Below are 14,205 nucleotides of genomic sequence, written 5' to 3'. Positions count from 1 at the left end.
TACACTGAAACATTATTCTAAGACTGTGCAACATGTCTAGACTCATGTTTTGGCACTCCAGGCTGCTTCAGGGACTAGGTGGCCTCTCTCTGGAGAGAAGTGGTTACTTCTCTCTCTCTGGGTGCCAGGTTCCTGGTTCACCAGAGCAGTAACGTGAAGGATTTGCCCCAGCAGCTCTGGCTGAGGATGTGGTTTCCTGTCACTGAAGTGCTGCCCTCTAGACATTTGGCAAAACACAGTTGAAATTGGAAGAATATACTTTTTTCAAAAACCACTACTGGCAGATGCACAGGACTAAATCCCTGCAGTGAAAAGGAACTTTGTTATGGCAATAGAAGATTGAAAGCATCATTCATAATTTCTCTATTGTATGGTGCTGAGGAATGGTTCAGCTACTAAATGCCACATCAGTGAGTTTTGTGATGAACTCATACTTGGGAGAAAATATAGCCTATTGTTGTTTGCTCAGTTTTCGGCACTGACCATTGCAAATCAGCTGAAATTAGAGAGTTGCAGTAATTGAGTAGGTTTTCTCTTTCATAATGAGACTATCAAACCAGACAGATAAGTCAGGCATATTTTTGTTTCCACTCATAGTATACCAGAAATCATGCATACTTTGGAAGCCATACAAAAGGCTTTCTCATGTCTTCATAGCTTTCATCTTTGCTTATATAAAGATGTGTGTGAAAGAAGTACTGAACTCTTGTCCAAGATGTTTGTAGACAGATGCTGTTGTAATCTTCTTAGCTTTGAGGGAGGGAACATCTGAAATTTCTGTGAAGCTTGAGGGAGTACACAGTCTAAGACCTGTACAAAATATAAACATTTTTTCTTGTGAAATATCCATCTCCTTTTCACACAGAAAACCCTAGAAGAGTTGTATAGAGTGCAGAGGCTTTCCTTCTGTAGATACAACCAGAAACTTCACGCCATGCTTCATCTCACCACTGGATTACCACGTTGCTAAGAGCTGTGCTGTGTGGTTCTGCAGTGTAACCCCTGAGCACCAGACCCCTCAGTGCAGGATCCCTGTCACACTGCTGGCTTTTGGTTTCTGGAGCTGCTTTAGACACAGACACACTTGGGGAGGGTGTGGGTCTTCAGGTATACTTGTCCTCTGCAGACTCCTTTCATGATCCAGCTTGTGGTCTTGGCTTGTTGCAGGCTGGAGTGAAGCAATGGGACCTGTGGGTGTCTCTTTGCTCCTCTCGGTGGAGGAGCATGTCTTGTGCTTGCTGGTGAGTCCCTCGCACTGGGTGAGGGGGAGCAGGGTGATGTGTCCTGGTTTGCCTAGGATTGGCACCCAGAGCTGCCCTTCCCGCTGGCCATCAGCCACCCGTATGTATTGGGAACAGCTTGCAGAACACCTGGCAAGCTGCAAGTCCTATGGTGCACCCATATCTGAGCTCACCAGGGTGGCTCTAACGGGTCTGTGAGGAAGAGTAAGTGTTCCTGCTCTTTTTTCTTTTAGGGGGTGTTGATTATTTCCAAGCCTGATAACCCTTGCAGTCTGGGGAAAAAAGCCGTGCAGCTGCATCACAATGCCAACACATTGTGAACATTGTTCACAGGCGTTACTGATTGACCGGCAGCAGGAAGAGGAAATGATGGAAGATGTTGGCTGCACTGTTTGTGGATTGGTTCCCCCAGCGGAGCTTTGAAAAAAAGCACGAAATCTTTCACTTTCTTCCCTGTGTGTGTGCCAGCCTCTTGCCGACAGAGGTGGGAGAAGTGGCAAGTTCTCAGCCCATGCGCAGCCCCACCATGCTTTTGCCCTGGGGCTACTGGGCTGGGATCTGCCTGCTGCTGCTTTGCAGGGGCTGCCGGCTAGAGGAGGCTGCCAGTGGTGAGTAGGAATGCTCTTTCCCCATGGAGGCTTTCTGGAGCATGACCAGCCTCTCTGGGCACATGCAGAGTCTCAGACACTGTTCAGACTGAGCTCCTTAGCAGGAGGAGGCTTGTATTTCCCATTTGTGTCTCTGTGTCTCTCTCATGTTTCTGTTGGGACAGGCAGAACAACTCTTCTGTTGTACAGGCAGGTCTTCTGGTGGTGGGGTGCCCTGGTCTGCCCCCCATGTCTGTGTAGATGCCAGTGTGAGGAGCAGGGGGATGCTCTCTAGAGTGGGAACAGTTTTTCTGGGACTTTACAGGACAGCCTAGAGCTATCCAGGTCAAAGAGGGATCATTTTGGCAGTGGTGGGGTGCGGGCAGGCAGGTGGCTAAGGGAGGAGGCGCTTTGCCAATCAGTGGGGCAGAAAGGCACCTGTGGGGCTGCTAGAGAGCCCCTCTGATCCTGTCCCAGGTCCCAACCTCAGTAAGGGTGCTAGCACTGCATTTCCAGGGCCGCATGTGGAGCAGGCAAATGACCGAAGTCTTGATTTGCTGTGCTAAGACACCTTGCCTCTGCGTGAATGAGGAAATCCAAATGCATGGCAGCACCTGTGCTGCAGTCCTTCACTGGTGTATCGCACCATCAGTATGATCCTTTGCCTCCTTTCTCCCCACCACAGCACTGCCTCATGGCTGGGAAATGCATTATGCAGGCTGAAAAATTGACAACCACATGCAAAATCAGGGAGTCCACAGGTATCCAAACATCCCCCGCGGATTCATGGTGTAGTTTCCTGTTCCAGTGCTCTGTGAGATGGGAAGGCTGAGACTGGATGGGGACTTCAGGGGATTACATGTTTTCCCAAGTGAATTGTTTTTTTTCTCTCTCCCTCTGATATTGAGGCCTGCTTTGTTCCTAGGTGTGAAGGAAGCAGTGAAGTCTGAAAGCTTTATTGCAGCAGCCCTCGGTGGAGAGGCTAACATCTATTGCAACTTCTCACTCTCCCTGGATGTCTTACAAGTCACTTGGCAGAAGAGAAATGGGTCTTCTTTCCAGAACATAGCCACCTACAGTAAAACCTATGGGCTGTGGCTGATAGGGTCATTTCAGAAGAAGATACGTTTCACTAGAGCAGCCCTGAAAGCCTCAGCCATCACACTCCAAAATCTCACTTTTGAGGATGAGTCCTGCTACAGATGCATCTTCAATGCATTCCCTGATGGCTCTTACAGTAAAGATACATGCCTCAACATTCAGAGTAAGTTTTCCAATTATTTTCACTTACATTTCTCCTGACTTCATCAGACCTGTGCTGCAGGCCTGATGTGTTATCCTTTCCATCATATGGAGCCTTTCCATGCAGCAGCATCTGCTCAGTGGATATTGTCCAGAATCACCATGTCTTTCCTTAGAGGTGGTGAAGGTAAATAAGCTGGGGGTGCATTTGGATGAGAACCCAAGTTCAGAGAGCTCACTTACCCAGCTTTGACCACGGGGTATAGTAACTATCTCCTCTCTTTGCTCTCAGCAATTTCTGAGCTAACAGTGGAATTTGAGTCCCACCTGGCCACCAAGGATCTTCTCACTGCAGTCTGCTCAGCAACAGGAAAGCCTGCTCCCAATATCACCTGGCTGATTGACGAAGACGTCTATGAGCCCCCCAAGATACACTACATCCAAAATCCAAATGGAACAGTAACAGTGGCAAACAGATGCACCTTCTCTGCTAACCACCTCCACAATTTGGCTTGCCTCCTTGACCACCCACAGGGAAGGAAAGTGAAGACATTAACAGGAAAAACAGGTAAAAATAGTCTGTGTTTGCATGGAGGAGTGAAGCTTGTAGTAAGGGGTACTTTGGAAAGCAGTATCAGTAGCCAGCCTCATGGCAAAGAAAGCACAATCGTGGTCTGTGCAATTGCAAATTGTCTGGCTGGCATCCAGACAGTCATTGGTATGTGCAGTTGTGGGAGTGCAGTTTGTCTTGCGTAGGTCTCAGTAGAGATCTTTCCTGGGAGTGCAGACTTACGTGGGATGAAGACTTCTTGATTTGAAAACATCCAGAAGGCTTCTTCCTACAATACTTAAGTGGTTGCGTGGTGTGTGTGTGTACACGTGTGTATATATATAATGTTTATGTAGGTATGTTGCATGTATATACATATATCTCTGAATGTTTCTATTTGTACATTATCACCAGTTCAGAGCTGATGATCTCCAGCAGCAACCGCAGCTGGAGAGTACTAGCAGAGCTGGGCCCTGGCTGTCGAATGCCGGAGAGCAATCTCTTAGATAAAAGGTCTTACATCCCTCAAGAAAGGTGGGAGACTTCCCTCATGATAAAACTTCTTTGTACAGAAGCAGAAACACACAAACAAGTCAGGAGTAGGAATGCTGGGGTTTGGTTCCCCTGCTACCAGGGAAATGTGATATTTCTGGTATTTATTTAAAAATAAAAAGGTTAATGTTTCAGTTCAGTCCCAACCACTGGAAAAGGAACTGAGGAACATATTGATACCCTTCCATGTTCTGTGTCTCTTTATAGGTAAACGGAAGAGCATAGCCATTGTGGTGGCTTTCATAGGTGTGATCTCCACAGTATTGATACTTCTCATCACAAGGCTAATCTACAGAAAGAGGAAAAAGTAAGAGTGATTTTTGCTTTCTTGTAAATGACATGGCTTGCCTGTGTTCACATGGCAATTTTCCTTTCTGTTTCCTGTTGGTGTTTACATATGCCTGCACTGGAAACTTATCAGGACAGTAGCACTAGTTTTAAAATAGCAAAATTCACTCTAAATATCAGGAGGTTCCTGAGCACTATATGATGAGTTAATGTTTTTGTTTGTTTGTTTTACCAGTCTGAAGAGACCCAGAGCACCCAGCACACCTGCAAGGGAGAAAGGTTTAGAGCAGGATGTAAGTGAGGAAGCTGCAAACCTGTGCACACCAAAGGACCAGCGCACTGCTTACCAAAATGAGGTAATGCCAAAGCCCAAGACTTCCAGTAATCCCTCAAGTCCTTCTGAAATCTTGGACAATACTCACCACAAATGTGCCAAAACTCTTGCACTGGCTAGGTGACAGCACATGTGCCCCAGCTAAGCCCTAGCAATGCTGGGGAACGCCTGGAGCTTGAAGGAGGAAAGTTAAGCTACAGTTAAGTGGAAAGGCAGAGAAGAAGTACTGGAAATGCCCTGAAGGGTGGGTGGGATGTCCCTTCTGGAGAAAGGTGACACAGCACTGCAGAGTTTGGGCTCTGTAGCTGACAGCCTCACGTAGACTTTTTCCTATAAATGTTTGTCCTGCCCTGCTGGTTGCACAGGCGTGAAGGTGTGCTGGTGGCATACACAGACACAACCAGCAGCTTACCACAGCTGCTAGTCACTCCCGCCAGCTGCTCTCCTTTGACCTCCTACAGGTGTCCTCCATCCAAGCTCTTGCTAGTCCTGTGCTGTGAACAGGAGCCCTCCTGTTTTCTGGTCTGCTTTATCATGGCCACACAGCTGTGCTGGCTCTTTTATAGGAACTGACACCAGGATCTTCGCTTCGCAGAAGGCTACCACATGAAAAGAGAAACCTGGAAGAGACCCCAAGGTCCAGCCTCTCATTTACAGAGGAAGCAGAGAGCCCGGACATGCGTCATATGGAACTTGCTGAAGTGTACGATAAGGAGCTGGGCTGCATGCCCATGGCTGAGCACAGAGAAGCAATGGCAGGTGGGGAGCCCGAATCAGGCCCTGACACTGCTGCTTCCCAGCCCAGCACCGGAGAGCCATCAGCCCACCAAAGCCCCATCTCCACAAGCCCAGAAGTGCAATGAGGCCTATGGGCAATTGTGGAACCCAAGCTGAGTATGCAGGGGAAAAGACAATCTGCATGGCCCCTTCCAGGTCTGTCCCCCAGGGGACCCTCAGCCCCAGCGTCCAGGAGTGAAACCCATCAAGATGAGCCACCACTGGAGCACCTTTGGGACCAAGGGGTCACTGCCTTCAGGGGTATGGGACATGCAATAGGGTGCAGGGGAAAAGCATTTGGGGTCTGTACAGGTTGTATATGAGATAATTAGGTGGGAGGAGCTGAGAGTCGAAAAGAGAGGGATAGAGGGATTTGGGGAGGAAAAACATGGGAAAATGGAGGTAAAATGTGTAAACAGGCAGCTGATCAGGACACTTACCTGGCCACGTTCTGTGCCTGAACAGCACTGTCTGTCCTTTTTTCTTATTAAATGCTTTTCTAGTTCTTTTCCTGGGTGAGGGGCTCTTTATTTGGTGTGCTTGTGTGTAAGTGGGTCTGGTGCCAGCAGTTGTACAAGGACCATGGTGCCAGGGACTGGAGATACCAAGGAAGAAAAACCAGCCACCAGGAGGGAGTAGGGTCAGCACCCGTGTGTCCATGGCGCAGCCTGTAGAGCGAGTACAGGTGTAAAAGTAGGTGAGTGCCAGCAAGCATGGAGCTGGAAGAGCTGGTGAGCAGGGGCATGGTCTGGAAGCCAGGGGCGTGCTGGCTGAACCCAGGGGCTGTGGACAAGATGGCACTGACCTCCTCTCAGAGGTGCTTGGTGGCAGGCTAGAAGCAACAGGAACAAGAAGTTCCACATAATAAATATATAATTTATAATAAATGTATAAATGTATAAGGTATAATAAATGTCTTTTTCCTTACCAAGCAGAAGGACAGATGCTGGAGTGGGTGCCCAGAAAGGCTGAGGAGGCCCCATCCCTGGAGACAGCCCAAACTCACCCAGACAAGACCTGGAGCAGCCTGATCTACCTGACTCTGTTTTGTGCAGGGTCTTGCAGGAGGTGACCTCTCAGGTCCCCTCCAGTCTGAGCTACCCTGTGATGCCCCTCCTGACACTGTTTTTTTTTTTTTCTCTGTATCTGAACTCTTTACTTTGTTCTCACTTTTTAAGTGAAAGAAGTTACAGGTGTAGAAGGTACAGGTGTGGAAGCCTATGAAGTTACCATCCTGAGCAACATGTTGCTGCATCTTTACCTCTGCCGTTCCATGAGTGATCAGGCAGAAGGATCTGTGCTGTGGGTACAGCAAGACCTGTGGGAGCATACCAAGATAGTAGGTATTTGGGAAAAAGTAGTATGGTTAAGGACTCGAGCAGGAAAGCTTCCCCCATAGCTCTCTGTACCGTCATGCGGGGTGTTAGAAGCGACTCTCCCATGGATTTGCAGACTCTGCAAACAGCTTGCACAGCCTCAAAGCAGAGCGGGTTCTTCTGTAATGGCAGAGTACCCTCTAGTGGGAGAGACCTGAAAAGGCCTTTGGCTCTGGCAGTCAACCAGTAACTCGTGGGTGCTGATTTTCTTTTCTGTTTGGAATGTCGAATAGCCTTCTTGTTATCTATCAAAATCACAGATATTAAGAAAGTGTAATATTAAGCAAGTGCAGCTACTGCTTCCAAAAGGATGCAGGAATCACACCACGAAATGGCTTTACGGGAGTTGTCCTGCAGACACTCTGACCGTGGTCACTGGAAGGAGAGGTATGGAAGGCAGTGGAGCAGGAACTTGTTTTCAGTCCTGCCTTGTGCTCCTGGAGATCTTGCAAAGGACCAGGCAAGACAAGTGTTTACCCAGGGAAGGAATGGGGGAAATGTTCCTACAACCATCGGGTTGGGCTGTGATGGTTAAAAGGTTTGCTAAGGCAAGTGTAGAGCCACAAGCAGAAGTGGTAACAGCAGGCATTTTGGTAGGGACTGTAAAGGCATCTAGGGTGCCAAAATCCCTCTGCCAAATTCTGCCAAGAGGTTGTCAGGCATCAACTGTTTCATGAGGGAGCTGGATTTTTCTGTAGCCTTCTCAGTCAGGGGAGCTTTAGTAGAATCTTGAGTGATGTTTTAGCCAAGTCTAGTTCGGTGTTTAAAGGGCAGAAAATTCCCTGTGTGGTGAAAGACATGTGCTGCTTCAGCTTGCCTTGGAATCTGTTGTGCCACATGCACATAAGTTACAATGGGTAGCTTCAGCTTTGCTTTTCCTGAAGAAGAGTACTCTGACATTAAGTCCTCTTTTAAAATTTTAAGTCACTTGTCCTCCCCTAGGGAGTGTGAGCAACTCGGAGGGGCAAACAAGGCACAGCGCATAGGTCAGGGCGCCTCACTGCTCCTTTCCAATGGTCTTTCCCTATGGTGCTTGTAACCTGCTCAGAAAGCCATGGCCACCACATCGCTTGCAGCCTCTCCAGCCAGAGCTAGTGATGTTGCTACCCAGACAGAGGTCTCAGGGAAACACGCAGCCATCCAGGCCTTGGGCTGCAGGATGTGCCCGAGTCTTCTGTCGGTGTCCAACAGCAGCAGTGGTGGGTATGTCTGTGGGAGGTGTGCCCAGGTTGTGCTCAGCCTGGTGGCAGAGTTTTGGGTGGACGTGAGTAGGCTGAGGAGCATCAGGGAGTCAGAGAGGAAAACTGACTGGTGGAAGCATACTCTACCCACCCTGAGACAGACTCATGAGCCAACACACAAGAAACAAAGGTTCCCCTATCCCATCAAGCAGCCCCTGCACAAAAGACAAAGGTTCCCCCATCCCACCAGGCAGTAGGAGGGGACATACGCCAAGGGGGGAATGGAAACAGGTTTCTGCTCGGGATGGTAGGTGAGCCGTCTCCCAGCCCACCTCACCTTTCCAGCTACCCTTATATAACTGGTATGAAGCTCTAGAACATGACAGTCAAAACAACAATGTAGATGAAAGCCCATCTTAAGGGACAAACAAATAAAGGGGATGTTGTTATGGGAGTCTATTACACACCACCTGGCCAGGATGACAACACCAATGAATTATTCTTTGCGGATCTAAGAGATGCCTCGAGATCAACTGCCCTTGTCCTTATGGGGGACTTGAATTTGCTAGACATCAACTGGGATTACCACATGACTGACACAAACAAGTCCAGGAGGTTCATAAAGCACCTAGATGATAACTTCTTGGTGCAGGTGCTCAGGGAGCCACTTAGGAAAGGTGCCCTCCTAGCTCTGTTGCTGGAGAACAGAGAGGGTCTTGTGGGGGACATAGCAACTGGGGACATGATGGTAGGCAGCAGGTGCTCCAAACCAGGCAGGACCTCCATGTCTAAGTGTCTGAGCATTTGTGACTTTTAATAGTGTTATTTGGATCTGATGATGAAGGGGGTTATATTAATGGATGTGAGTAGACCAAGAGGGGCATTCAGTCAGCAGTCTCATGGTCTTGATGCAGGTCCCCAGCAGCTGATATGTCCAGCAAAAATTAGTGCTCTTGTCATTTACTGATGTCTTTGGCACTGCCTCTAGTCTTACTCTAACTCACTAATTTCCCCTCCTGTTAAATACCAGCAATGTGCATCAGCTGTACCCCATCCTTTTCTTCCAGCCTGTAAAAGTTTCACTGATTACTGGCTCAAATGGTTCTGCTTAGAAGAGATCATTAGTCCAGAAATCACAAGAAGAACCATTAAATGCATTCACAGCAGAGAACACCTACCCAGAAGGCAAAGGGAAGACTAAAGAATAGAACATATTTGATAGAAGGGATTTCAGATTTCCTCTTTCACTAGCACACAGGTAGCATTGCAGGTGAAAAAAAATAAAAGGAGGGGCACAAAGAACTCTCCAGAATGTGAGACAAGAGCTTTCTACTCACTTTTGTTCACACTGAATTCAAAGGCTTTGGCATACCAGACAGTCAGTGTCAGCCCAGCCACCACCATGTACAAAGAACTCTGTGGAATTGGGCAGAAATTGTTGAGCTGAGCTGGGAGCTTGATAAAAGAAGCAATTGAAATGGGGGTGGAGAATGGGGCTAAAAGGGACTTTTGTGCCTTTTACTTCTATAAAGAATATAAAAAGGTTTTATTTTCTGAAAATTCTGGTCTGCCTGGAGTACTTTCTGTTTGCCTCTGTCCTGAGGTTACCTCCAGTCTTCACTTATTGCTTCAGAACTATCCTCTCTTTGCTCAGCTCTGGCTTCCTCCCTCTTTTCCAAAGAATAAGACCCTTTCATTGTTTCCTTCTTTCTTCTCTCAGTTCCCCCAGCCTATTGATGGAAAATTTAGATAAATATAGAACCTTTCCACCTCAAAAGACAAGGGTTACTGGGTAAGCTAATAAAAAAAATACTATTCAAGTCCCTTGAATGTCCCCTTTATTATCATGAACTAAGTGCAGGAAGATGTCCCTGGGACTTCCCTGCTTTTGTTGCTTTGATGGCACAGTGCACTTCTGGATAAACTTATTTTAAGCTGTATAGTCTGCAGGTCTCTAAAGTTCCCTCCAAAATCCCCTCAACATCTATGAAGGCAGGTAAATACAGGAGATATTTGTTTTCCTCAAAAAAAAAAAAAAAAAAAGGAAAACATGTCTGAGGATTATAGGTACATCAGTCTCAAGCAACAAGCAGTAGGACAGTAGAACAGCTGCTGGAGACCAGACTTACTTTGGAGGGCACCCATTCTTGACCCAAAACAAAAAAGGGAAGACTGGTGGACGGCAATCTGACGAACTCAAGACCTACTCATTGGTCTTAGGAGATGGAAGAAGATAATCAAAAAAGACAGTCACAGAGTTTGGGCTTTGGTTTGTTAGTTGTCAGAGGAAGGGCTACTCTGGACCAAGCATGGTGGTGGAGTTGCTGTCTCCAAGAACAGTTGTGTCCAGCTGGAAGAGCCAGTGCCTGACCATACATATCTGTCTTAAAGAAGTGGTTTCCATTTTATGTGGGCTCCTGACCACTCCATGGGCATCTCCGTCAAGATATTTTGGTGGGCATGGATTTATTTTTTTTGCTAATTTCCTAATATCTGGATGGAGAACATCACTGCTCTTGGCCGTTCTTACAAATTATTATTGATCCGTTGTGTCCCTGCTGCTGGATTCTACTTTTAGCATTTCGTTGCAAAATGAAAGCCTTTAATGCAATCATAATAACAATAAATATTAAATTAATAAATAATGCTATTTATATTAATGTTAACGGATGTGTTATTACCTAATGCTCATTGTTTGGCGCTGTTCTGCTGTTCGTCCAGCTTGCTCCCGTCACAGCCAGCAGCGGCCCCAGATGAGGGGGAAGCCCCCGCTGGGTCCGGAGCGCGCTGCCCGCCCTCGTTATGAGTCTTTTGGTGGGGGCGCCGCCCCGCCCTGCTCTTCCCCGTTCTACAGCGGGGCTCTGTGAGTGTCGCGACCGCTGACTCTTTGTCGCGGACACAGTCGGGGCCCGAGGGCGCGGAGCGTGAGTACCCTGGGCTTTCGTTGGCGGGGGGCGGCGGTCGGGTCCTGCCCAGGTCCTGCTGGCTGAGGGTTGGGGGCTCAGCCTCTGCCGAGGCCCGGGTTGGAGGCAGGACGGCGGGGGGCAGCGCGGCGCTGGGGCTCGGGAGACCTCTGGGGTGCGGCGGTGGAGAGCAGGGTGCGGCAAAGGGTTGCCCTATCACCTTACACCCTTCCCACCAGGAGACTAGGGTGGGCCTGGGACCCCATGGGACTTTTTTGGGTGATCAGAGTAGCTCCACGACCTACTGTTTGCTCGTGACAAGGAGATCTTGTAGCTACACTGGATGGGAGCAATGATATTACTGTCCTACCAGGTTATGGTCTTACCATGGGAAATAAAAGCAACGAGACGTGATTGCTATGAAAGGTGTGCTTTCAAGCGGGTGTAGCACTTCTTTCTGTGGTCTATAAGCACTTTTGTAACGTGAAACTTTCCTCTGGCTTGCTGTGCTTGCTCCTACTTTTTGCATGTTTTTAGGAATGCTGTCTGAACATGGCAGAGCCACGATCAATTTGTTATTCATTGAGCTTATTGCTGATGCATTGAGCTTGTTGCTGAGATCTTGATTTTATGCACGAGATTTTGGTCTGTATTCACACTTGGTGTCTGTGGAGTTTTACCAGGAGTTAGTTACTTTAGCACGGTGAGCCTGACATGTAAAGGCAGGCTAGAGAGCGTACATGTTGTATGTGTGAGTTTGTTGGGAAGTTGTTTTTTAAACAGAATTTTCTCTCCTCATTCACTTATTAATTCATTAGCTTCTTTTTTTTTTTTTCCTTTTTTTTTTTTTTTTTTTAAGGCAGATGATAACAGAAAATGCTTTACAGTTTCTGTTTTCTGGCTTTTTCCACGTTGTGAAAATTTTACAGAAGTAGGGGTTTGCTTGTGTTCTTGGTAGAAGATGCTCCCAGAAAGCATCAGCTAGTTTTATAGTCATAGGCAAGAAGGTGTACATGATACGTGTTACAAATATTGTTGTTACTATTATTTGATGAAATAATGCTTCCACTTAAATATGACAGCAGCTACAATTCCAGGCAGCTCAACAATTTGGTGGCATTGTGATAATATTAAGTGATGAAGTAAGTTGAAAGCAGCAATTCAATCTCAGTTTTGCCCCCTTTGCCTCCCTGGAAATGTTTGTATGTATTAGGTATGTATGCCCCAAAGGTTCCCCAATTCATGTTTTTTTTGTGTCGAGATGTTTCCAATTTATCCCTTGATCTCATGAGCTGTGCTGTACACCAATGTTATGCTCCTGGTGGAAGCCACTGGGCACACAATGCAGGCTGTGTGTGAATGTGGAGGAAAATCATTGCCGGGAATGTCTGAAGGCAGATGCTGGCTCTTTTTTTCTGTTCACCTTCTTCCACTAGTGTTTGTGTAGATCTTTCTGCAATCACAGTGCAATTTTGTAAAAGCTTATATCTGCTCATGTCTGTGGGTCTCTGAGCTGAAAGCGCCAGGCTTTCAAAAGCATGTCTAATAAAGAGTGTAATAACCCTTTGTTTCACGTGCACCAGTTCATCCATTCAGCAAAACCAGATACACAAGCTCTATGAAATAATAAACTGCAGTTTGCAATTCTGTATGTAAATGTTTAATGAACATTATTATTTGAAGAACAATCCAGAAAGTTAATGCCTTTCTAGCTTTCATCATGCAACGTTCACACCTTGACCTCAGCTGTATCTCTGTTGTCTAATTGTACTACTTGTCACCTACCCAGATCAGTTTGTTTTACTTAAATGGCAAAACAATCATTAGCGTTCACACTTCGGAGTCACGATATAACCAGAAGATGATCTGTTATTAAACCATGCATCTCTTCTCATCTTCCTTCAGGTGAAGCAGATGCTCCCTTCCAAAATGACTTTCCAAGCCCTGTTTCTGAGTCTATTTTGTGTTGTGCTTGGAGAGCCAAATGGTAAGTTCAATTTCCTTAAATCTGCTTACAAATGGTTGGTGAGATGATTTCTGATTCCCAAGCCTTCACCAGTTAGACTAAGGGGCAAAAATTGGTAAAATTCAGATTGCTGGTGCCATTTGACATATATTAGATAGCTGGGGCTGGCAGATGTGACACCAGATCTCCTGGAGCAGCAGGCAGATGTGACACCAGATCTCCTGGAGCAGCATTTGGAGATGGGGAGGACATGCAACATCCTGTATCTATGACGCTGGACACTTTTGTTTGCTGGAGTTCACAACTTCTTATCTGGAACAAATCTATCTTTTTCTCTCCATCCCTCTCAAATGCACCACAAACTCTGAAGCTATATAGTCCAGACATTTTCTTTAGCCTATTTTGCCTTTCAGTACTCTTAAGAATGGATTTGCATGCACTTCCCCTGTGTTCAATCTTCCTCTATCTTTTAGGAAGCAAAATTGTCTACATCTCTGCTTAGAATGGGAAACCACGAGCTGATATAATAAAACTGAGGTGGAAGTCTGCAGGGTTGGGTACAGACATAGGATGTCTTTTTCTTGTAAATAGTTTAGAAGAAGCCAGATCCTCAACCGATACGAATCAGCAGAATGCCATTGATTTCTAGGACGATTCAGGATAATCCTTGGTGGGAGAAGAACATAGAAATAGTGCTTAGTTGGTTGAATTGTTAAGTCCGTGGGTATGCCAGGGCTCAGAATACTGTCAGGCTTCTAAATAAGTGTGATATTTGCCCATTTTGCAAACTGTTTCATGTTGCTGCAGTGATTACTCAGACTGAACACATGAAGGTGAATGAGGGCGACGCTGCGACTCTCAGGTGTACCCTGACAGAGCCCAGTGATGTTCTGCAAGTGACCTGGCAGAAGGACTCTGAAAAAAAATACACTAATATAGCTACGTACAGCACCATGCTAGGATTAAAGATCCATGATCCCTACCAAGACCGGATGAATTTCACAAGTCTGGTACTCAATGACACAAGCATCACTTTCTGGGCTGCGAGCCTGGATGATACTGGGTGTTACATTTGCCTCTTCAACGTCTTTCCTTATGGCTCCATATCGGGACGGACCTGCCTGAGTGTCTTTGGTGAGGTTCTCTGCAGCGGTATGTCTCTAGTGGAAAGGGAGGGGTTTCTTCAAGTGGACTCAAACTGCAGTGGT

General features: G+C 46.8%; 2 protein-coding genes across 10 annotated transcripts in view; both read left to right on the top strand.

The window, feature by feature from the left end:
- The first annotated feature begins 1,669 nt into the window (after positions 1–1,669).
- Positions 1,670–6,079, top strand: LOC309877197 (nectin-4-like). The gene is made up of 6 exons (XM_082758400.1): positions 1,670–1,849; positions 2,754–3,092; positions 3,363–3,638; positions 4,380–4,479; positions 4,696–4,816; positions 5,361–6,079. Exons 1-6 carry the CDS (start codon positions 1,753–1,755, stop codon positions 5,655–5,657), a joined length of 1,230 nt encoding a protein of 409 aa, XP_082614526.1. The 5' UTR covers positions 1,670–1,752; the 3' UTR covers positions 5,658–6,079.
- Positions 6,080–10,852: 4,773 nt separating this feature from the next.
- Positions 10,853–14,205, top strand: part of LOC309877643 (OX-2 membrane glycoprotein-like) — a 38,732-nt gene continuing 35,379 nt past the window's right edge. For 4 of the 9 annotated variants that reach the window (XM_082759221.1, XM_082759220.1, XM_082759222.1 and 1 more), the window contains exons 1-3: positions 10,854–11,052; positions 12,937–13,018; positions 13,805–14,131. In XM_082759221.1, the coding sequence (XP_082615347.1) occupies positions 12,946–13,018; positions 13,805–14,131 (400 nt within the window). In that variant the 5' untranslated portion in view covers positions 10,854–11,052; positions 12,937–12,945. Of the gene's footprint in view, positions 11,053–12,936; positions 13,019–13,804; positions 14,132–14,205 lie in introns of all 9 variants that reach the window. The other 5 variants (XM_082759219.1, XM_082759218.1, XM_082759224.1 and 2 more) reach the window with 3 other exon arrangements.

The sequence above is a fragment of the Aythya marila genome (genome assembly GCF_965140915.1).
Source record: "Aythya marila genome assembly, chromosome: 1".
In the NCBI taxonomy this organism is placed as follows: Eukaryota; Metazoa; Chordata; class Aves; order Anseriformes; family Anatidae; genus Aythya; species Aythya marila.
Note: the sequence above shows the minus strand (reverse complement) of the source record. Positions and strands in the feature narration are given on the sequence as shown.

Coding starts and splice junctions, on each gene's coding strand:
- LOC309877197 (XM_082758400.1), top strand. CDS start 1,753: ATGCGCAGCCCCACCATGCTTTTGCCCTGGGGCTACTGGGCTGGGATC. Junction 3,093..3,362: donor TACATGCCTCAACATTCAGA/GTAAGTTTTCCA, acceptor CTTTGCTCTCAG/CAATTTCTGAGCTAACAGTG. Junction 3,639..4,379: donor GACATTAACAGGAAAAACAG/GTAAAAATAGTC, acceptor GTCTCTTTATAG/GTAAACGGAAGAGCATAGCC.